The 24,116-nt window shown below is 39.1% G+C and overlaps 1 protein-coding gene across 1 annotated transcript; it reads left to right on the forward strand.

Annotated features, from left to right (window-relative positions):
• Positions 1-18,731: 18,731 nt before the first annotated feature.
• Positions 18,732-19,838, forward strand: LOC107490371 (uncharacterized). The gene has a single exon (XM_016111143.1). The coding sequence runs from the start codon at positions 18,732-18,734 to the stop codon at positions 19,836-19,838; it is 1,107 nt and encodes a 368-aa protein (XP_015966629.1).
• Positions 19,839-24,116: the final 4,278 nt, after the last annotated feature.

A 24,116-nucleotide genomic window follows, 5' to 3' on the forward strand; every position in this document is an offset into this window, starting at 1 on the left:
AAGGAAGGAATGAAGAATTTTTTTATCTTTAGACTTTCGAGCATGAATTTTTGAGATCCGTAAACCCCACAAAAATTTTGATTCGATAAAAGTGACCGTATCTTCATCGTCTATGAAGTGACGTGTGTTTTGTTAGGTGAAATCACAAAGTGGAGCTGTCCCTGCCAATAACTAGTTCAGCCGAACTAAGGGAGGGGAGGAACCACCGAGTTTTCAATGTTTTTGTTCCGTTTGACCGATCATATATATAGTTGAATTATTATCTGCTGATGTCTGTTGCTCAAATCTATGATTGTTGGTTGTTAAAATTTTAGCTGAATTATTGTTGAATTTGTTGTTGTGTTTCAGCCATATTGAAAATTAAGGCACTAAGATGTTGTTGAATAATTGGTTGAAATTTGAATTATATAATAGTATGAAACTGAGTTCTGATGGTTGGATTTTGATTTAAAATTAATTATAATTAAATAAGTATTTTGAACGGATATTTCGAGTGAAAAGGAGTAGAGGCTTGGCTTTTGAGAAAGATTTAATGAATAAAATTATTTAATTATAAATATATAATTCTATTTAAATTAATTGACTTTGATTTTTGAAGAAAAATAATGGGTTACAATACAAAATTTAAAACGGAAGACGGTTTTAAAAAAAATATGATTTTAATTGAATGAAAAATGTTTTATTTTGAAAACAGAAGAACTGTGCCTAATTTACTTATTTTAATGAAGTTTTGGATGTTTGAAAGTTTATAAAATATTTTGAATAATTTATAAAGTAACCAGTGAAGATTGGGTCTCTTTTATAGAAGTTTAGAGTTATTTAGAGTAATTTTAAAGTACGTCAATTTAATTAAAGTAACTTGTAGAATATGCCATTTTTCAAAATTTAATCATATTTATGTATTTTATTTCCGTGGGCATATTTATGCATATTTTTAAAAGTATTTATAGAATTTAAACATAACTCTGATATATTTGGAAAAGTAATTCTAAAGATAAATCTCATGACCCGCTCTGTTTCAGTTTATTATTTTGGAGAAATTGTGATATTATGGATAAAGAATTATTATACGTTGAAAGATATTTGATTATGTGATGAAATGATTGAGATTTGAGATGCAACACCAGTGACTCTTCTTGTCATCGATTTTTCTGACAAATTGCCGAAAAGCAGTATGGGCGCTATAGCGCAAGAGTGTGCGGACGCTATAACCCAAGAGTATACCGGGTACTATACCCCGAAGTGGTGGCATCGAGAGACAACATTCGTAAGGATGTAATGTCGGGCACGAGTCGAAAACCGACGAATGAGCTTATTACCTATACTAGGGCTAGACATGTATTATACTTATTTGCGCATATTTCTTGCGTGTTCTGAATTCGTTCTTGTTGTTGTATGTTATGTGCTGTCTGCTCTTAATTGTCGTTTGCCCTATATTCCTTTGTTGTGATCTGATTGATCTGGGACACGTAGCCTATTTATAAAAAATAACTTAACTTCTTTCACCCAAATCCTACTAAGAACTCCCTAATTCTTACCCCCTATCTTCCTACACTCCTTCAAAACCAAATCATAAAATCCTTAAAAATCCAAATCTTTCTAAATAACCACTTCAAACGAAACCTCCTATTTTCATAAAAATTTCGGCAGCATCTCTTCTAAAACTTGGACTTCTACCACCCCTCAAGGGTCCCAACCACCAAACCAAACATCTCTCAATCATTCAAATAATTTCTAGTATCAAATTTTTTCAAAATCAAACCAATTCCAATATTAAATCTTTTTCAAAAACCAACCAACTCCAATAGTAAACTGTTTACGAAATTGAATCACACATCACATACCATTAACACAATCCATCAATAATTCATTCAATTCATTCCTATCTTAAAGCCTTCTAGCCTATATTTTCACGTGACATTAAATATTAACTATGAGAAACCAAAACCATACTTTGGCTGATTCCTCCCTAAGCTCGGAGCTCCTCAAATATCCACCTTTCCTCAAGCCCCAAAACTCTAATTCCTCTCCATTGAAAATTCAGCTTCTAAGGTTCACTCCCAAGCATCCAATTTCACCAATTCAATTTCGAATTTAACATAAATTCAATTTAATACATACGATTCTATACATAGCCATAAATGAATACCTAAACTTCACAAAATCAAAGTATTCACAAGAGATGTGAGTTTCTCACCTTACTCACAAATGATATAGGTGAAACCCAATAATTATCCCCAGCTAGAGTACCCCTAAATCATCAAAATCACAAAATCTCTCAAAGACCAAAATCCAAAATTACAAATTGAAAAGGAGTGAAAACTGGCACGAAATATCAAATTTCTTACCAAATTGTTGGGTGAGTTTTGTAGAGAATTTCGAGATGAACGCGTGGGTGCTAACGACTCGTCAATCGGAGCGCCGGATTGAAAGTTACGGACAACAGAAGTTAACGGTGAATAGCATCTCTAACCCCTCTCTCATTCAGCAGCACGAATTCCCTTTGCTTTGAGGGAAAAGTGGCTGAAGCCACTTATAAGAAAGTGAATGGGTTGGGCTTTGGGTCCAGTTTGGGTTCGGTCTAATCGATTCGGCCCGTTGGTCCGTTTTTCGGCCAAAATCTTTAAAATTAGTGTCAAAATTTATATTTTAATTATTTCTACTTCTTTAAACTATAAAATTTAAGTTTATAATTTCTTTAAATAATAATTAATTTATTGGTTAATTATTTACTAATTACTTGAGCTTCACATCCTACCCCGCTAAAAAAAATTTCGCCCTCGAAAATTTCGATCTGTTTACGAAAAGTAAGTGAGAACAGCTCCTCGTTATTTCCACAACACCTCGCTCACGTCCACAAGATGTCTTTTGGGTCTTGTCTACAGTGAACAATCGAAATTAAGGTGATCAGTCTTAATATTTCAAGTCTAGTGCTTCGAATCTCCAAAAATATGCTTATGAACATTTATGCTATAGATGTCAAGCAGACATCCTAAATAGCATTTATACACAGCCAGAATATGCTCAGAAGTATAGTCAATCCGTCCCTCAGGCTCTATAGGAACAAATTGCTCTGATACCATAATGTAACACCCTACCACACAGAGCTTTACGCTTAGGACGTAAATCAAAGGTGGCGAGGCGCTACAGCCTCTAAAAGTAAAAATACTTATATATGTGACAATTCCAACTGGTAAATATAATCAAGCTCTAGACTTGACCTGCGAAGCAAAAGCCGGCCAGAGTATATATATATATATATACTCAAGCTACAAACCTATTTCTCCAAGTCAACCTCTAGGAGAGATAAAATATAATATATACAAGGTGGAGAATCTATATATATGTGTAAACATAAATAAAATACAACCCTGAGTCCTAAGAGTTCTTCGCTTCCACAGAGTCTTCAAAATGCTCAGTGCAGTGCCGCCCGACCTGCATCTAAAAAATAACAACATGTATAGAATGAGAACGAGAGGTCCTCAGCATGGTAAAGGTGCCTGCATAGTTAATATAAAAGATCCCAGAAAAGTCAGAGGCAATCCTGAACTCTGATACTCATATATAAAGCTTAGAGTTAAAATTTAAAACCATAATACAAGGTGGGCTATCTAAGGTTCTTAAGTCTAACTCAATTCTACTTATTTTCTCAACTTTTTGCCTTCCTCCAATCCTCCAAAACTCTGGTGCACAGACAAGGCAAACACAATTAGGATACTGATACAACAGGTAGTAAATATAGCAGGTAATCATAATAATCACATATTCAAGCCCAATTAATGCACAATCAAACAAAACACACATATGCACATGATGTATGCCTGCCCTATGGCTGATAAGTCATATCTGTCAGTTATAAAGACAAACCCGACATGTTCGGTAGTTAACCCTAGACAGAACACCAAATACAGAGCAAGTGAGACAACGCCTCAACCCTTGCATCTTACCCGCATATCCAGAGCAGGGGACAACTCCACCCTTGCCTCTTACCTAGGGGATATTACAGTTCTCAACCTGGAGCAAGCGACGATAGAACTAAACCCTTGCATTTTACCCGAAGTCTCGAACTCTTCCCAAGAGCAAGTAGATAACACCACTGCATCTTATCCGGCTTATTGACTCTTACCCAGAGCAAGTGGATAATACCACTACATCTTACCTGGAGTTACATTCAGAAATTCATGCTCGTTATTATTACAATGCATTCATATTTATTTAATTTTATAATCAATCTCAATTCTCATCATTCTTCTTCCTCATCCCTTTCCCGGAGCAAGTGGACAACGCCACTGCCTCTTATCCGATTACACATATCTCATTATCATTATAATTTATACTCAAAACATAAGTCATTCTTTTCTAAATAAAGCAAACTCAAAACGTAATCTTTTTCTTATTAACTCAAAATCAAATCATAAAATCGTTAAAAATCCAAATCTTTCTAAATAACCACTTCAAATGAAGCCTCCTATTTTCATAAAATATTTGGCAATATCTCCTCTAAAACTTGGACTTTTGCCACCCCTCAAGGGTCCCAACCACCAAACCAAACACCTCTCGATCATTCAAATCATTTCCAGTATCAAATTATTTCAAAATCAAACCAATTTCAATATTACATCTTTTCCAAAAACCAACCAACTCCAATAGCAAACTGTTTATGAAATTGAATCACACATCACATACTATATACACAATCAATCAATAATTCATTCAGATCATTCCTATTTTAAGGCCTTCTAGCCTAAGTTTTTACGTGACATTAAACATTAACTACGAGAAACCAAAACTATACATTGGCCGATTCCTCCCTAAGCTCGAGAGTCCTTAAATATCCATCGTTCCTCAAGCTCCAAAACTCCAATTCCTCTCCATTGAAAATTTAGCTTCCAAGGTTCACCCCCAAGCATCCAATTTTACCAATTCAATATAAATTTAATCTAATACATACGTTTCCATACATAGCCACAAATCGATATCTAAACTTCACAAAATCAAAGTATTCACAAGGGATATGAGTTTCTCACCTTACCCACGACTGATATGGGCAAAATCTAATAATTATCCACTGTTAGAGTACCCCTAAACCATCAAAATCATAAAATCTCTCAAATACCAAAACCCAAAATCATGAGTTGAAAAGAAGTGAGAACTGGCATGAAATATCAATTTTATTACCAAATTGTTGGGTGGATTTTGTAGAAAATTTCGAGATGAACACGTGGTTGCTAACCACTCATCAATCGGAGCGCAGATTGAAAGTTACGGGCAATAGAAGTTGGCGGTGAATAGCATCTCTAACCCCTCTCTCATTCAGCAGTGTGAATTTCCTTTGCTTTTAGGGAAAAGTGGCTGAAGCCACTTATAAGAAAGTGAATGAGCTGGGCCTTGGGCCCGATTTAGGCCCGGTTTAATCCTGTTAGCCCATTTTTGGGCCAAAATCTTTAAAATTAGTGTCAAAATTCATATTTTAATTATTTCTACTTCTTTAAACTATAAAATTTAAATTTCTAATTTCTCTAAATAATAATTAATTTATTGGTTAATTATTTAGTAATTACCCGAGGTTTACACTCTTTGACTCTGATGCACCATATGATTTTCTGCTGCCGTGGTTACATCCCGATTCTGACAACCATCCTTTTGATTTTATGCATGGAGGTCCTCTTTCATCACAGTAGGATGGTCAGGCGGTGCCTGAGTCTCCTCAAGTAGGTTTGGATATGTCAATAGAGTCTCTTTCTACTCGCTCCTCTGACCCTTTCACCATAGAGCCTATTGGGACTTCCACCGCAGCTTCTGGTCAGCCCTTAGCAGTTGAGCAGATTTCTCCTAATGATACAGCTTCCGCAGATGACAGTAGTGATGGTAGTCTCCAGATTTCATCAGAGGTCATCGTTATTTCTGATGACAAGGACATCGAGGAGATAGAGATTGTGGATCTGACTTCTGAGGACGATGAGAATCCTGAGATAGATATAGAGATCGTGGACTTGACTTCTAACAGCGATTAGGTAGTGACATCATAATCTTCTTTTAGCATCTCTCCCGTTTAGTGTCTCTTTTGTTTTAGTCTGCCTATCGCTTTGGTTTGCGTAATCTCACGATTCTCTTAGGTTGCGATTTTATTTTCTTTAAGTAAGATTTTTTCATAAAAAATGAGTTTAATTAACCCGATTAAAGGCTTGGTATTATTAATAACAGTGTAGTTTCAACTTGGTAGCACTTGATATTTCAGTATGAGCATGCCATACTGAAAATTGGATCGTTACAGAACCAACTTAGGGTAAACTGGTTTTCGAATTTTAAAAAGATTTTTTCATTCTAGATAAATAATATTTTCAACAAATTTCAAACCTTTTTTAGCCAAAGCATCTAAATAAACTAGATTGTTGAAAATAAGGGACAATTAGATACAACATCCCTGTGAAATTCGAAGTTCATGCTTGAAAAGAAGCAAAAAGGGTCAAAATAAGAATGAGGAAGGTTACCAAAATGAGACTTAAAACTGACGGGATCAGAGTTGTAAGGTTCCTTTACAGACTGAAGAAAAGGTTGATAATTACCTTTAGTAGAGCATCTTGAGGGAGCTTTGGGAGTAGAACGTCCTTGTGGACGAGATGAGGAATGAAAAAGAGGAGACATATGTGGTTCTTCCTCGGTCATAGGCTTTTTATCCTTGGCCACATTTACCCTAGAGGTGCCATTTACGGACGGCGAGAAGTGGTCTTCGTTGGGGCTATGGTCTCGAGAATGGATGAGGAGGGTGAAACGGAGTGTGAGTGAATGTGTATATGGATGTGTTCTTAACTTTTTGGAGGAGGGTTTTGAGGAGAACGGTTCGCCAAAGAACCACTCCAGGTAGCCACTTTCTTTCTCATTATAATAAACATTAATGAATACAATTTTTGAAAATGATAGAAGTTGGATGAAGAAGATAAGCGGTTTTCAGTAACTGCAATGAATGTTTATTCACAAAATGATCTTTCAAAATATTTTAAAAAGGTATTTCAAAAAGAATATTATGAATATTAGCAAATAAGCATGTGAAAAGACAAGTAAAAAATATCTTTGAGAATCTAAACATGATTTGACCTGGTAGAAAACATAAAAGCAAATATTTTGAATTTATGATAAAAAAAATATGATGAGGCCCACTTCGTAGAATAGAACTTTCTTTTGGGCCCAATTGTGGTTTTTAAGGAAACATAAGGGACCATCAAAAAAAGAGTTTAGCTTGACCTATATTAATTAAAAAGGCAACACTCAGCGTTGAAAAAGAAAACTAGAGGGGCTCATCATTTGTCGAGTTTTGTCTCCTATCAATCTAAAAGACAAAAACACACAGAAAACTTCATTATCAAATTAGTTCAAGGATTTAGCACAAACAATGCTCAAGGCTATTCTCAACTTACAAAATCTATCTTTAGACAGTGATTTAGTAAAGATATCAGCAAGTTAATCATCAGATTTTACAAATTAAATGTCAATATTTTTCTTTTGAATGTGTTTTCTAATCGAATAAAATCTCACTTCAATGTGCTTAGTTTTAGAGTGTAAAATAGAATTTTTTGAAATGTTTATGGCACTCATATTATCATGCAGTAAGAAAATACTATTGACTTGTAATTTGTAATCTGCAAGTTAGATTTTTAGTCACAATAATCGTAAACAACATGAAGATGCAGTAATATATTCAGTCTTGGCTATAGACAGGGCTACAATGGCTTGTTTCTTGCTATACCACACATTGAGTGACTATCCAAGAAAACAGTACAATTTGAATATGCTCCTTCAATCTACTTGATCACCGGCAAAATCTGCATCACAATAATCTACTATGCCAAATTCATCAAATTTAGGATACTATAAGCCAAAATCAGAAGTGTCATGAATATATCTAATGATTTTCTTCATATCTGAAAGATGGAATTCTTTTGGTTGCGCTTAGAATCTTGAAAAAACTCCAACACTTTGAACTATATTAGGTCTAGATGAGGTGATGTACAAAAGTGAACAAATCGTTCCTCAAAATCTACTTTCATCCACATCTTTACCATTTTCATCCTTTTTAAGTCTAGAGTTTAGATGCATTAGTATGCTCATTGGCTTAACATTTTTTAAACTACTTTTTTTAACTAACTCTTTGGCATATTTTTCTTGGTGTACAAAAGTGTCACTAGGAGTTTGTTTGATTTGGAGTTCAAGAAAGAATGTGAATTCTCCCATCATACTTATATCAAACTCACTAGTAATTAATTTGTTAAAATCAGCACACAAAGATTCATTAGTCGAGCCAAAAACAATATAATTCACATAGACTTGAACTAGGATAAATGATCCTTAGATTCTTAATGAAAAAAGTTGTATCGTGATACCTCTTTAAAAATAATTTTTTAATAAGAAAGATCTAAATATTTCATACCAAACTCTAGGAGCTTGTCTCAAATCATAAAGAGTTAGAGATTTTGAAAGTTCAAAAATATGGTTTGAAAAATTTTTATTTTCAAAACCGGGAGGTTGAGCCATGTATACTTCTCTATTAATAATACCATTCAAAAAGGCATATTTAACATCCATTTGAAAAAGTTTGAACCCCTTGATATGCGGCATATGCAAGCAATAATCTTATGGCTTCTATCCTTGCAACCAGAGCAAAAGACTCGTCAAAGTCGGTTCCCTCTTCTTGATCATACCCTTGAGCCACGAGTCTTGCTTTGTTCCTTGCTATGCTATTATCTTCTCCCAACTTGTTTCGAAAGATCTATTTTGTTTCCATCACCTTCTTCCCATTGGTACTTGGTACTAGTATTCACACTTCATTTTTCTTAAATTGAATCAGCTTTTCTTCTATTGCTTTGACCCAAGATAGGTTTTCAAGAGCTTCCTTTATAGTTTGTAGTTTAATTTGATAAATAAAGACAAGATTGTTTTGTTTCATCCTCCTTTTATTTGAGGATCTAGTAGTGACACCTTGTGACGGATCTCCAATAATAAACTTTTGTAGATAATTCTTCAAGAATTTTTATTCTCTTGGTTTAGGAGACTTGGGATAATTTTCAAATGAAATTTGATTTGACTGGCTGTCCTTTTAGAATTTTCTATAAAAGCGGGAGATAAAACTAGTTTGTCTCCTGCAGAATGATATGCATTATCAGAATTTGGTACAACTTGCTTAGATGCTGTTTTATCATGAACTTGTGCTTCAATTTGGTTCTTCCCAACTAAGTTACCTACATCCATATATTCTACAACACTTGGGACAAAATTAGAATCACAGAAAGTAACATATATGATCTCTTTAATGGTCCTAAATTTTTTAAGGTATACTCTATAAGCCTTGTTAGAGGTTGAATATCTCACAAAAATACATTCATATAATTTTAGATCAAATTTTTTGAGATTGTCTTTTATATTTAAAATAAAGTATTTACATCCAAAGACATGAAAGTATTTTAGGTTTAGAGGAGTTTCTTTTTGTAGCTCATAGAGGATTTTCTTTAAAAACTTTTTGATGATGGTTCTATTTAAAATATAATAAGCTGTATTTATAACTTCAATCTAAAAAGATTTGGATATATCACTTTCACAAAGAATGGCTCTAGCCATTTCTTGAAGGTTTGTATTTCTCCTTTCTATAACACCATTTTGTTGAGGTATTCTAGGACAAAAGAAATTGTGTGATATACCTAAATCATTACAAAATAACTCAAAATCTTAATTTTCAAATTCTTTTTTGTGATTACTTCTAATAAAAGCAATTCTCAAATCTTTTTTATTTTGAATATTTTTGCACAAAATATTAGTGGCTGAAAAGGCATCATTCTTATAAGTTAGGAAGAAAACAATAGTATTTACCTCCTAGATTTTGAGTTTTAGTGAGACTAAAAATATCAATGTGTAACAATTCTAAAGGTCTTTTAGTTGAAATGTCTTTCTTTTATTTGAAAGAATTTTTGGTTTGTTTACCTATTTGACAAGCATTACAAGTGATGTCTTTGTCAAATCTCATTTTAGGAAGATCTCTAACTAAGTCCTTTTTAATTAGCTTAGAGATTTAAAACATGTCTGCATGTCCCAATCTCTTATGCCATAACTATTTTTTCAAATCCGTGGAGGTGAAGCATGCTATATTTTGTTTTCTAAGTTCTTCTAAAGTGAGACCATACATATTGTTACATCTTCTAGCAATAAACATAATATCACCAGACTTTTTATTTACAACTAAACATTCCAATCTTTTAAAAGTAATACAATATCCTAAGTCACAAAGTTGACTAATACTTAGAAGGTTGTGCTTCAAACCATCAACCAAAAATACATGTCTATGAAGGTAGAAAAATTCTTACCTACTTTATCTACGGCAATGATCTTGTCCTTTTCATCATCTCCGAAAGTCACAAATTCTCCATCGTACTTGTTGAGTTTGATAAAGAATGTGGACTTTTTGATCATATGCTTTGAACATCCACTATCCAAGTATCACATATACTTTTTCTTCTAGGATGTAAGACAAATCTGCATAATACTTTAGGTTTTGATGTTAAACCATCTTAATTTCCTAAAAACACTGAAATTGCTAACATCGTTGTACATTTTGTTTCCAATTTTTCTTTTAAAAATAAAACATTGATAAGATGAATGACTATGTTTTTGCATGTTTGATAATGAATCCTCTTCACTAATTTTTGCAAGTAATAAGAGGTTTGAAAATTTTTATTTTTGGAAGTTGAAGCTTCAGTTTTAGCAAAGAATTTTTCAAAAATAGCTTTACTTTTTGTTCAAATATCCTAATCCAAATTTGTTAAATAATGGACTTTGACTAGCTAGTAATTTTTCCAAATTTTCATAACTTTGAGCAAATTTTGCTATATCTTGATTCAAATCTTTAATCATTTTATGCAATATTTCATTTTCATTAATTCTGTCCATTAAAGCAATAATCGAGTGCTTTCCTTCAAATTTTTCATTTTCAACTTTGAGTAGTTTATTTTCTTCAATTAAATCAATAGCACTTTTGGCTTCACTCAGTTTTTCTTTAAGGAATACATTTTCAACTTTTAAGGAATCATTTTCAGACTCATATTCATAGCATTTATCCAAAACTTCTCTAACATGAGAATTTAAATTATCAATCATTTGATAAAGTTCTTCATTAGTAAGAAGGGAATAGTTTACCTCTTCCACTTGATCTTGGTTAGCCATGAAACATGCTTGCGCTTTGTGATTTGATTCTTTATCATCTTTAGAATTATTTTTCAAGTCCTCCCATGATGCCATTAACACCTTCTTTTTGTCTTTGCTTATCTTGTCCTTCTTTTTGAGCTTGAAACAGTCATACTTAAAGTGGCAATCTTCTTTGCAATGATGGCATATAATCTTGCTGAAATTCTTTTTGTATTTTTTTGAACTTGAGCTTTTGTACTTTTCTTTACTCCTCATGAATCTTCTCAACTTCTAGCAAAAAAAAAATGATTTTGTCATCTGAAAAATTATAATTGAAAACTTCTTTCAATGACTCAATATTAGATTTCAAAGCCACTCCTTTCTTTTTAGTGTTATAGTTCATATGGGTAGTTTCATAGGTAAGTAGTTTTTCATTCAACTCATCATATGACATTTGGTTTAAATTGCTACTCTCAGAAATGATAGTTACTTTTGGTTCTCATTTCTTTGTGAGACTTCTAAGTATCTTCCTCACTAGCATTTATTTTGTGTGAGTCATCCTCATAGCATCCAAGCTATTGATGATGACCGAGAATCTCCCAAATATCTCATCGATAGTTTCTCCTTCTTTCATTGTAAATATTTCATATTTTTTTCTTAGCATATCGATCCTTGTTTTCTTGACTTGTTCGGTATCTTCATGAGTGATTTGGAGTTTATCTCAAATCACTTTTGCTATTTTGCACCTTGATACCTTACAGTATTCCTTCAAATCTCCAGTTTTTTCTTATCTTTGTCTTCCATTCGACTTCTCCATTGGAAGTCACCACTCCTTCTACACTTATTTTCATTGGAACTTGCGGACCATTCATAATGATCTTCCAAATATTGTAATTAATGGATTGCACAAATATCCTCATTCTCTCCTTCCAGTATATATATTTTTTGCCAGTAAAAAATTGAGGTCTGTTGTTGGTTAGACTGATGCTCAATGAGTGTGTAAGTCACGATATTCGTGCCCATATTGTTGACCATTGAATCTTTACTCCAAACTGTGAACCTTGATTCCTTAAGACCAACCTCTGATACCAATTGAAGTTTCTCTATAGCCTAGAGAAATGGAGATTGAATCTATGGTATCTTTTAAACTTGTATACTTTAACTTCAATCTGGGTTTCTCTCAATGTTATTGTTGAGTCTACAATGTTGTTTATACAAGATATAATTTTATTTTTAGTTTTAATGATTAAACAGAAACAGAGAAAATACATTACTTTTGAGTATACTGAGATGTTGTGACTTCAGTTGGAGTGATTATGTAGGAGACAATATTTTGTCTCCTATCGAATAAAACCAGAAATAGAATAGAGAAAATGATACAACCATATATGTTGTTCAACCACCATGTACAATGTGACCTACATCCAATCTCCACCACAATTGTGGTAGAATTTTCACTATCTTTCAAAAAGATTACAATCACCAATTTTTTAGAATTCTACCCAATCCTATTTGGGACAAACTAAACTTCTACCCAAGTTTGATTTGGCTAAGTTCACTCCCTAGACTTCCAATCACTAAGTGCTCACCCAACTTAGTAACGGAATCCCCTCAAGATCATAAATACAAAATAGAAATATATACAAAAGAGTTTGACATAATTTTATGATTTTTTCAAGATTACTCTTTTTGCCTTTTCTCTCATCTCTCAATGACTTTTACTGATACCTTAGTTAATGTCTTTTTCTATTGAAAAAAAAGAAAGACGAATAATGAAGAATAGAAAATTCAATATAAGACCCTAAAAGAGAAGAAAGTTAAGCTCAAAAGTTATGAAGAGCCAAACAGTATGTTCACTCTCGTTACTTCAATTTATGGCCATTTACCCTTTTTAAAGAAGAGTAAAGTTTCCAAAACTTGAGTTTGGTTGAACACCTATGACTTGTTCTTCTTTCTCAAAATAAGAGATGTAACACAGAGAAGAGATAGGACAACAACAGTGATTAGAGTTTGCATGCATCCTTACCTAGCTGCTTCTCTTTCTTCCTTTTTCTTTTGGCTTCAAAGATCTAAGCCATTCATGCATTCTTTGGCTCTAAATTTTGTTTTTAACTTTTGATTTGTAGCAGTGATACACAACTTTTATTTTCTTCATCTTACTCAAATGGTGTATACAGGAGAAAGGCAGCTTCAATAAATTACAATAGAAGCACAAAGTTGAAAATATTGTTCTAATTCAACCTTTGATTTGATTTTTATTTTTGTGCCCTAACCTTTGACTTTTCTTTTTCCTTCTTTGTTACTTGGATTTGGTAATCACCTTTTTTCTTTTGATTTGAACCCAAAACTGAGCTTTCTCTTTTTTTTGTTTGCTTTTAAAACTTTTCAACCTTGATTCAAGGTTAATCATATGAATAGCAATGCTGAAGAGAAAAAGGAGTGTTCAATTGCTTGGTTATGAGCCAAAGAAGAAGATTGTTGCTTTCCTCCTTATTTTGTGATCAGCAACAATTGTCATGGGCCACAAGAGAATGAAATGTCTTCTTTTGATTTTGGATCTTTTATACTATTGAACTTGTTTTGAGTAATTTATATTTTTGTATAATGAACACACATATCATAAACATTTTTGGGCTTTCAACCTAAAACTATAATGTTAGTCATCATTAAATTATTATTTTCATTTTAGTCTTTGCTATGGTGCCTAAAAAGTATTACCTAATTACTAAAATAGGTAAAATAATTAATTTTAAATTTAAAATTATAAAAGTTAAAAAATTTTAAATATTTTAAAGTTACTATAAAAAGTAATTTAGTAAAAGTTAGACACCAAACAAAAGGCACCATAGAATTGGCCTTTTATTATTTCAAACTCAATAAATTTAGGGCAATTTACCTATATAAAATAAATGTGAGAAACCTTTACCTAATTACAACAATTGGAAACTGGTCACGTGCATGTCTTGTTTTAATTTCTGTATAATCCGTGGGAATTAACCACGGTTTCCCAAATGCACATAAATCGTACCTGGCAACAAAGGTTTACGTGCAAGGAAAGCTGAATGTAAACCGTGGGAGGCAGCCACGTTTTACTCTTGGAGAATGGAACATGAAAACCGTGGGTGGCAGCCATGATTTATAAAGAAGATGGTGTGTGCATAAAACCTTGGAACCAGCCACTGTTTATGCATGAGCGGCTATGTGAAGTTAGGTGGCTGAAAGAGAATCCGAGGAGTTTTGTGGTTTATATTGTACTCATATGATTTATTTTACTATTGTATTCATATGATTAATTATATTTATTCTATTTAAAAAAAATAACAGTTGCTAATTTTTAACTAACAAATAAATACACTTATATTATTTTTAAATTAAAATTTTTTCAATAAATGTACTCTTATTATTTTAAATTTTTAATTTAAATAAATATATTCATATTATTTTAAATAAAATTTAAAATTAATATAAGTATGTTTATTTAAAATTTAAAATTTTAATATTTTAAATAAACGTATTCTTATTAAAAGTTTTTAAATTTAAATAAACGTAATCATATTATTTTAAATAAGTATATTTTTTAATTTGAAAATAATATAAATGTATTTAATTATCATCTAATTTCATCTTTTATTTCTATTTATCCTCAACATTTTAAATTATCATCTGATAATACCATTGAGTGGTATAATTTAATTTTTGAATTATATGTAATAACTTCAGTGACAATCGTTAAATATGCTTATTGATCTTTGACTGAATTTTTGAGATATTAGTACATATATGTATAAAGTTCACAATGTAATTGTGTTGGATGTCTTATATCATGTATTTTGACTTTGGACTACTTCAAATTACATTATAATCATTGAATTATAAATATAGTGGCTGAATGATGTGCAATAATATTAACAATAGTTGATTATAATAAGCCATGATAATTTTAATAGTTTTTTATCTTAATGCAAAATTATAGTGTCCAGATTAATTATATAAATTGTTACGGCCCGGCCCAAAAGGGACACGGGTCAAACCGACCCGGTTACCACCCAATTCAAACGGTCAGGTAGAAAGCATCCAGCTGTCAACCCACACACGCGTCCTAGATAGCTGTGGCAGGAAGCTCCTACCATAATGGGCTCTGCCCTTTCTGGGGGGCCCACGCCTGACACGGTATAAATAGGGAGGGTCCTACCCCTCCCCCAAGGTGCGTCACACATACCACCTACCCACTTTTCGCCTGCACACTGACTGACTTGAGCTTCAGAGTGTCTTTGCAGGTGATACCCCATCTCTCCACAATGAGACCTCGGCTGCTCGGTTGGTCCACCTCCAGCACAATCGCTGAACCAGGCGCATCCCACCAACTCAAATCACTACCCGAACCGTACATTGGCGCCGTCTGTGGGAAACACCTAAATGGACATCGTGCTGGGTCCTGGAGACCATGGCCGAACGGCCGGCGTGGAAGGGGCAGTCTCTGTCGCCTCACTAGGAGGGCGACGGAGATCCCCCCGGAAACGTACTGAACCACATGCGAGGACGCGAGAGGCGTATCCCTTCGGAGGAACCGGTAGCGACAGCGCCAGAATAATGCAGGAGCTGCGCCATAGGGTGCAGAACCTGGAGCGACAACTAGCCGATCAGGAACACCACCAACGAACTACCGACCCCAGCTACTCCCCGTCTCCCGAAAGCCGAGAGAGAGCCTCCAACCGAAGTCACTCCCGGCACATCTCCGCCTCCAAAATGGACGCGAAAAGTAACCGGGAAGACTCTCCTATCTCGAGGAGGCGAAATGACACAATCATCTACTCCCGAGGCAAGGAAACGCGCTACGCGGGGCGAGATTGTGAGGGCGGGGAAGAGAGGATTGGGAAGACACGGCGACCCGTGATAATGGGCGCCACCCCGTTCCATCGATCCATCCTCGAAGTCCGGTTGCCAAAGCACTTCGACAAACCAACAGACATGAGGTATGATGGAACCCAGGACCCTCTGGAACACCTCACGGCCTTCGAGGCTAGAATGAATCTGGAGGGAGTAGGAGATGAGGTGAGGTGCCGGCCTTCCCAGTCACCCTGGCAGGACCCGCGATTCGGTGGTTTAACGGCCTCCCACAGGGATCCATCTATGATTTTTTGGACATCAGCCGTGCCTTCTTAGCTCAATTCACAACCCGAATAGCAAAGGCAAAGCATCCAATTAACCTACTTGGGGTAACTCAAAGGCTCGGAGAGCCGACCAGGAAATACCTGGACCGATTCAACGACGAATGCTTAGAAATCGACGGCTTGACCGACTCGGTGGCCAGCCTTTGTCTGACGAACGACCTCCTTAACGAGGACTTCCGAAAACACCTCACCACAAAGCCGGTTTGGACGATGCATAAGATCCAAACCATAGCTAAAGAATACATAAATGATGAGGAAGTCAGCCAAGTCGTGGCTGCCAACAAACGGCAGCCCTCCTACAATCAACCCAGGCAACAAGGTAACGGAGAAAGACAGAAAGAGCAGGCCAGAGACGGAGGATCGAGCAAGGCACCCAGACCATTTTCTTGGGTCAGAAAATTCACCAATTACACCCCACTCACCCTCCCCATCATGGAAGTTTATCAGCAAATAGCCGAGAAAGGAATTTTGTCGAAGCCCCGACCACTCAAGGACCGTACCGGGGGAAACAAGAGCCTCTACTGTGACTACCATAAGGGCTATGGGCACCAAACACAAGACTGCTTCGACCTGAAGGATGCACTAGAACAGGCGATAAGGGACGGTAAACTGACCGAATTCTCCCATCTTATACGGGAGCCGAGGAGACTCCATCGCGACCAGGACGAGGAAGGCAAGACCCGATCGGCGATACGGCGACAAGAGCCAGAAAATAATCACCACGGCCTCACTGTGATAAATGTGGTAACCGCTAAAAACACTGCGCCAAGATCGAGATCGGCGCACAAGAAAGACACCAAGGTCTTGGCAGTCTCCTCTTCATCGGCGCGAAGTTCAAAGAAGCCTCCGTCCATCTCTTTCGGCCCAGAAGATCAATGGTTCGACGTGGCCCCTGAAAATCCACCCATGGTCATCACGGCCAGGGTGGGAACCGACCTCGTCAAACGAATCCTTTAGGATACGGGAGCAGACTCGAACATTATGTTTCGCAACGTGTTTGATGCGCTGGGGTTACGGGATGCTGACCTACCGACTCACCAGCACGGGGTCATAGGACTAAGCGATCACTTCATCAAGCCAGATGGGGTAATAGCTCTGCTGGTTTCCATGGGACAGGGACAAGGCCGAAGGTCAATAATGGCTGAGTTCGCGATTCTACGGGACTCCACAGCCTACAACATCATCCTAGGAAGGAAAATGATTAACGATGTTGAGGCGGTGATCAACACGAAGCTATTGGTTATGAAGTTCGTTGCTGATGATGGATCTGTAGGATCCATAAGAGGAGATCTAGAAACGGCAGTCGTTTGCGACAACGCCAGCCTCTTCCTGAGGAAGAAGTCTAAAGAAGCCTCTGGAGTGTTCCTTGCTGACTTAGACGCCAGAGTTGACGACAAGCCCAGACCAGAACCAGAGGGGGACCTGGAAAAGTTTAGGGTCGGTGACACAGAGAAAAAGTTCACGTTTGTTAATAGAAACCTCCCACATGAATTGAAAGAGCCTCTACTAGAAATGATCAGGGCCAATGGAGATCTATTCGCTTGGACACCAGCCGATATGCCGGGAATAGACCCACATGCCATGTCTCATCACCTAGTCGTCAAGCTGAACACCCATCCGGTGGCCCAAAGAAGAAGGAAGATGTCACAAGAGAGAGCAGTGGATGTGGCCAGACAGATGGCCAGCCTCCTAGAAGCAGGTTTTATACGAGAACTAGACTACTCGACCTGGCTGTCAAATGTAGTTCTGGTAAAAAAGGACAATGGCAAATGGAGAATGTGCGTAGACTATTCCGACCTCAACAAGGTGTGCCCCAAGGACTGTTTCCCCCTTCCCAACATAGATGCACACGTTGACGAAGCGGCGGGGTACTGGTATCTGAGCTTCATGGATGCCTATTCCGGCTACAACCAAATACCGATGCACCGACTCGACGAGGACAAGACAGCATTTATAACACCTGGGGGAACCTATTGCTACAAAGTGATGTCGTTCAGCCTGAAAAATGCAGGGGCAACATATCAAAGACTGATGAACAAAATATTTGGCAACCTCATAGGCAAGACAGTGAAAGTCTACGTGGACGACATCCTCGCAAAGACTACGCAGCCTGACGACCTCTTGAGCGACCTGGAAAGTGTTTTTGCATCTCTCCGACAACACGGCATGAGGTTCAACCCCCTCAAATACGCTTTTGCCATGGAAGCTGGAAAGTTCCTAAGATTCATGATAACCCAAAGGGGAGTAGAAGCCAATCTCGAGAAATGCCAAGCAATACTCTAAATAAAGAGCCCGGGCTATGTCAAGGACGTCCAGAGACTGGCTGGTCGCCTCACATCGTTATCCCGCTTCCTCGGGGCTTCGGCAGCAAAGGCCCTGCCCTTCTTTAATCTGATGAGAAAAGGAATAGCATTTGAATGGACCCCCGCATGCGAGGAAGCGTTCAGACACTTCAAGAAAATCCTAGCAATACCCCCCGTGCACGGAAAGCCCAAGGCCAGAGAGCCACTATACCTATACCTAGCCATAACGGGGGAAGCCCTGGCAACGGTCCTAGTACGAGAAGAGGGGAAGGCTCAACAACCAGTCTACTTCATGAGCAGAGCCCTACAAGGGGCGGAACTGAGGTACAGCAAACTGGAGAAGCTAGCTCTGGCGCTCCTGACCTCTTCTCAAAGATTAAAACAATACTTCCAAGGCCACCAGATTGTCGTTAGAACGGACCAAGGAATTCGACAGGTGCTCCAAAAACCCGATTTAGCGGGAAGGATAATGACTTGGTCCATTGAGCTCTCGCAATATGACATACGGTACGAACCTCGGCAGGCGATCAAGGTGCAAGCAATGGCAGACTTCCTGGTAAAAGTGACGGGGGATCCAACCGAAGAGACGGGCATACGGTGGAGGCTCTACGTTGACGGGGCCTCCAACCAAACGTCCGGGGGTGCCGGAATCATCTTAGAGAGCCCAGCTAGGGTCGTATACGAGCAGTCAATCAAGTTCGAGTTCCCCGTTTCGAACAACCAAGCAGAGTACGAAGCCCTCCTAGGAGGCTTAGACCTGGCAAAAAAAGTCGGAGCAACGAGGTTGGAAATATGCAGCAATTCACAAGTTGTCACCTCGCAAGTAAACGGGAGCTACCAAGCCAGGGACTCGCTACTACAAAAATACTTGGAAAAGGTCAAGGAATTAAGCAAGCCATTCGAGGAGGTCACGATCCAACACGTTCTAAGGGAAAGGAACACACGGGCAGACCTTCTATCCAAGTTGGCCAGCACGAAACCGGGAGAAGGCAACCGATCTTTCATCCAAGGCATGATGAAGGAGCCAGCAGTTACCCTGTACCTGTCAAGGCTGAGCCCCTCCTGGATGGATCCCTTCACTAGCTTCCTGGAAAGCGGCAATCTCCTTGACGACGAAAAAGATGCTAAAAATTTGAGAAGGGAGGCGGCCAAGTACGCGATCATTCAAGGACAGTTGTTCAAAAAAGGACTCAGCTAGCCCCTATTGAAGTGCCAACATCCTGACCAAACGGACTACGTGCTCAGAGAAGTCCACGAAGGGTGTTGCGGCCACCATATAGGGGGCAAAGCCCGAGCGAGAAAGCTAATCCGAGCAAGATACTACTGGCCATTAATGATGGCAGATTCTAAAGAATTCGTGAGGAAGTGCATCAAGTGTCAAGAGAACGCCAACTTTCACAAAGCACCAGCTTCCGAACTAAGCCTGCTAACGTCCTCCCGTCCTTTTTCGCAATGGGGAATCGACCTCTTGGGGCCCTTCCTGGTTGGTCCAGGACAAGTCAAGTATCTCATAGTCGCAATCGACTACTACACCAAATGGATAGAGGCCGAGCCACTGGCCAGCATATCCTCGTCAAATTACAGGAAGTTCATGTGGAGACAGGTAATAACCCAGTTCGGTATTTCGAAAGCTGTCATCTTGGACAACGGGACGCAGTTTACCGATAAAAAGTTCACAGAGTTCCTCACCGGCCTGGGCATAAAACAAAAATTCTCCTCGGTAGAGCACCCTCAGACAAACGGCCAGGTCGAGTCTGCAAAAAAGGTCATCCTGCTAGGACTCAAGAAGCCACTTGATAATAAAAAAGGTGCTTGGGCCGACGAACTCGCCTCTGTCCTCTGGTCCTACCGAACAACTAAGCAGTCATCCATGGGGTAAACCCCCTTCTGACTAACATACGGGCTAGACGCAGTAATACCTGTGGAAATCGGTGAACCGAGCCCGCGACTGCTCTTAAAGGGAGTTGAGGAAGCCGTGGAAAAGGACTTAGTGGATGAGGCCAGAGAGATGGCCCACTTATCAGAAATAGCACTGAAGCAAAGAATGGCCCTGCGCTACAACACCAAAGTGCTCAAAAGAGAATTTGAACAAAACGACCTCATCTTAAGGCGCAACGACATCGGTTTACCGACCCCAGGAGAAGGCAAATTGGCAGCAAACTGGGAAGGTCCCTACAGAGTCAAAGAGGCGATTGGCAAAGACGCCTACAAGCTGGAAAAGCTCGACGGTAAAGAGATACCGAGAACGTGGAATGCAAGCAACTTGAGGAGGTTTTACTCCTAGCTCACATGCTGATTCGGCGACCAAACGAGCTAAGTAGTTAACTTGAGATTGTACCTTCATTATAACTTTAGACCTGTTGTTTAATTACTGACTAAATTATACTTGTCAAAGTTTTCTCCTTTGTTTTCTTTTCCTTGGTCAACTCATCGCGCGAACAAGACAACGATACCTGGCCCCGGGACTGATCACCTCGGGAGCCCCCTAAGCTAACGCCATATCAAACGGCTACATCAAAAGCCACGACTCAGCTTAACCAAAATACCAAAAATACGGTAAACAAATGCAAGCGACAAACCAATGACGGTGAAACAATGTCAAATCAAGTCGAGAACACAACTAGACGAACAAAAAGTATTAACTACACTAGCCGACCAAACGGCCCAAGAGGTCATTTTTACAAAAGTCCTACAAAACGAATCTTAAAAACAGAGTTTCACAAATTTTTACAAAGCTACCCAATATCCAAAAGGCATAAAGAGGTCATTTCCTAGGCATGTCGACAATCTTGCCGTCCTTAATCATCTTGAAGACACCAACTGCCGATGTGTTGAAATCAGGGGCAACAATTTTGACCTGGGCCTTAAGGGCCTCCTTGGTCGCTAGTATCGCACCTTTTCCTTGCTTCACGACTTCCTTATACTTAGCTCTCCACTCTACAAGCTCAGCTTGAGCGGCCTCTTTCGACGAAACGGCCTCATTGCGCTCTTTCTCTAGAGCGGCCACCCACCCTTGAGCAGCGCCGACCTGACTTTCTAAAGTCATTTCTCGCTCGACGAGTCGCGAAACGGTGGCATCAGACTCTTGCAGCTTTTGCTCAGCAACTGAAGCCTTATTCTCGGCAGCCTGGAGCTTCTCATCAGACTGTGCAAGTTGCTCCCGAAGAGTTTCAACTTCGCGCTTAAAGTCATTATTGGCTTTCCCAGCAGATTCAAGCCTCCTGCGCAGAGACTCCATTCCGGACAGCTCAAACTCGGCCTTTCGAGCTATCACAGCACCGCGCAGGAGGGTACGGTACATCCACCTCGCCTGCCCGGTAAGAGAGGATTCATGGAAGTGCTCTTCAGTGCCAGGAATCAATTGGGCATCTATGAAGTTCCCGACATAAAAGTTTTTCTCCATCACGGTGAGAACCCCTTTAGAACTACTAGATGGTTTCCTCTTCTTGAGATTGGGCACCTCTTCCACGTCGTCGTCAGTCACTGGATTGGATGTCGAACCCCCGGTATCGACCACTTCGTGGAAAGGGGAAGTACGTGCCCCTTCGGTCTCATGAGCTGAGGTACCCTGAACTGGCGTACCGACCTCGTGGACCCCGGCCCCTTGCACGGAAGAAGCCTTGCTCTTATCCTCTGGGGGAGCAATCAACCTCTCGTTGGCCACTTCGCCATCACTCGTGTACAGAAAGGTCTGGAACAAATCAGGGAGACCCGTCACCTCAGCAGACATCCCCACTGTAACACAAAAAGAAACTATTTAGTCGCAATGGGATATAAGGTAAAGCAAGAAATAAAGAGGAAAGCTCAACTTAAAACCACTCACAAATATAGTTCCGACCGACCTCCCGATCACCCATGAGAAGGTGAGGGTTCACATGATTCTTCCTGAAGACTGCCAACAACACGTCGGCAATCTTCTTGTCCACAGCAGACATACCCTTATAAGTTACCTTGATGAAGGTATTAGACCCCGCTCCGAAGCTCCAGTACGTCGGGATGAGGCGTTCCCCTTCTAGCGACAACCAGAAAGGACGACGACCTTTGACGGGGTGCACCTTGAAGTATTTATCTTTAAACCCATGGTAGGAGTCCTCAAACAAACCAAAAATCCTTCGACCTTGGGCAGATCGGAAGGACATGAACCCCTTCTTCGCTTTCCCTTCCTTCGAAGGGTTTGTAAGGTTGAAAAAGAAAAGAAAAACATCCACGAACACCGGCAGCTCGAGATATTCACAAACCATCTCGAAACAGCGGATCGAAGCCCAACTGTTCGGATACAGCTGCGACGGCGCCACGGAAATCCGACTAAGGAGTGCCATTTGGAAGGCGAAAAAAGGAATGCGAACCCCCACTTGAGTAAACATGGATTTATAAAACCAAATCCAGTCGGGAACTCGGGGAGAATTGAAGTTGATCTCGTATAATCGCTCGTTGAGGGCCTGGACGAAGACATCATAATTAGACTCCTCGTCAGTTCCTCCGCATAAGTGTTCGTTTTGCCAGAACTCGGTGAGCTCCTCTTCGCCCATTTAGTTGGGAGAGTCCTTCAGATCGGAAACCACCCAGGCGTAGGGGTCATACGCCACGGGAGAAGGGAAAGCTCGTGAGGCGATGCGAGCCATACCTACATGGGGGCACCACCCAGTTAGTTTAAGAAGTCGGGTGCTCGAAACAAACTCAGAGACTACACTTAACCTATTATGCAACTAAAACTAAGCATGGCTAAAAGCAAAATCCAAGCAAGGCCTACCCTGGAATGGTAACCCCCTTACACACCTACTTGACGCTAAAGACCAACCATTATACATAATCAGACGAACAGAACGCATGCAGTAAAAACAATCGCAAAGCGAAATAAACACCAAGTAGAAAATGAAGAAATAGGGACTCACCTGGATTGATTGGGAAGAATTGAATAAGGAAGTAAGAACAACGCCCTGTGAAATCCCAGGAAGAAGATGATGATGAACATAAGGAAGGAGAAAGTGATGGATGATGGGAGCAAAGTGTGGGAATAGGGAAGAAATGAACGAGAAGTGTTTTAAAAACTGCCACTCAAGAAGCGCGAAAGATCCAGGGGCAAAACGGTCTTTGCGCGCAGGGTTTTTAGCCCATTATGAGTATTTAATGCTCTGCACGAGGAACGAGGCGACGAAAGATCACCCCAGCAACGAACGAACACGCGCACAGGAGGCAAGTCCTCTCCACGGATGGCCGACCTGACGACAACGCGTGAAAAAAGAAATAACACGCCACCAACAACCCTCACGGCTATTGCCGGCGCGTTGGGGGCACTGTTACGGCCCGGCCCAAAAGGGACACGGGCCAAACCGACCCAGTTACCACCCAATTCAAATGGTCGGGTAGAAAGCATCCAGCTGTCAACCTAGCCACGCGTCCTAGATAGCTGTGGCAGGAAGCTCCTACCATAATGGGCTATGCCCTTTCTGGGGGGCCCACGCCTGACACAGTATAA

Source organism: Arachis duranensis, chromosome 5 (genome assembly GCF_000817695.3).
Source record: "Arachis duranensis cultivar V14167 chromosome 5, aradu.V14167.gnm2.J7QH, whole genome shotgun sequence".
In the NCBI taxonomy this organism is placed as follows: Eukaryota; Viridiplantae; Streptophyta; class Magnoliopsida; order Fabales; family Fabaceae; genus Arachis; species Arachis duranensis.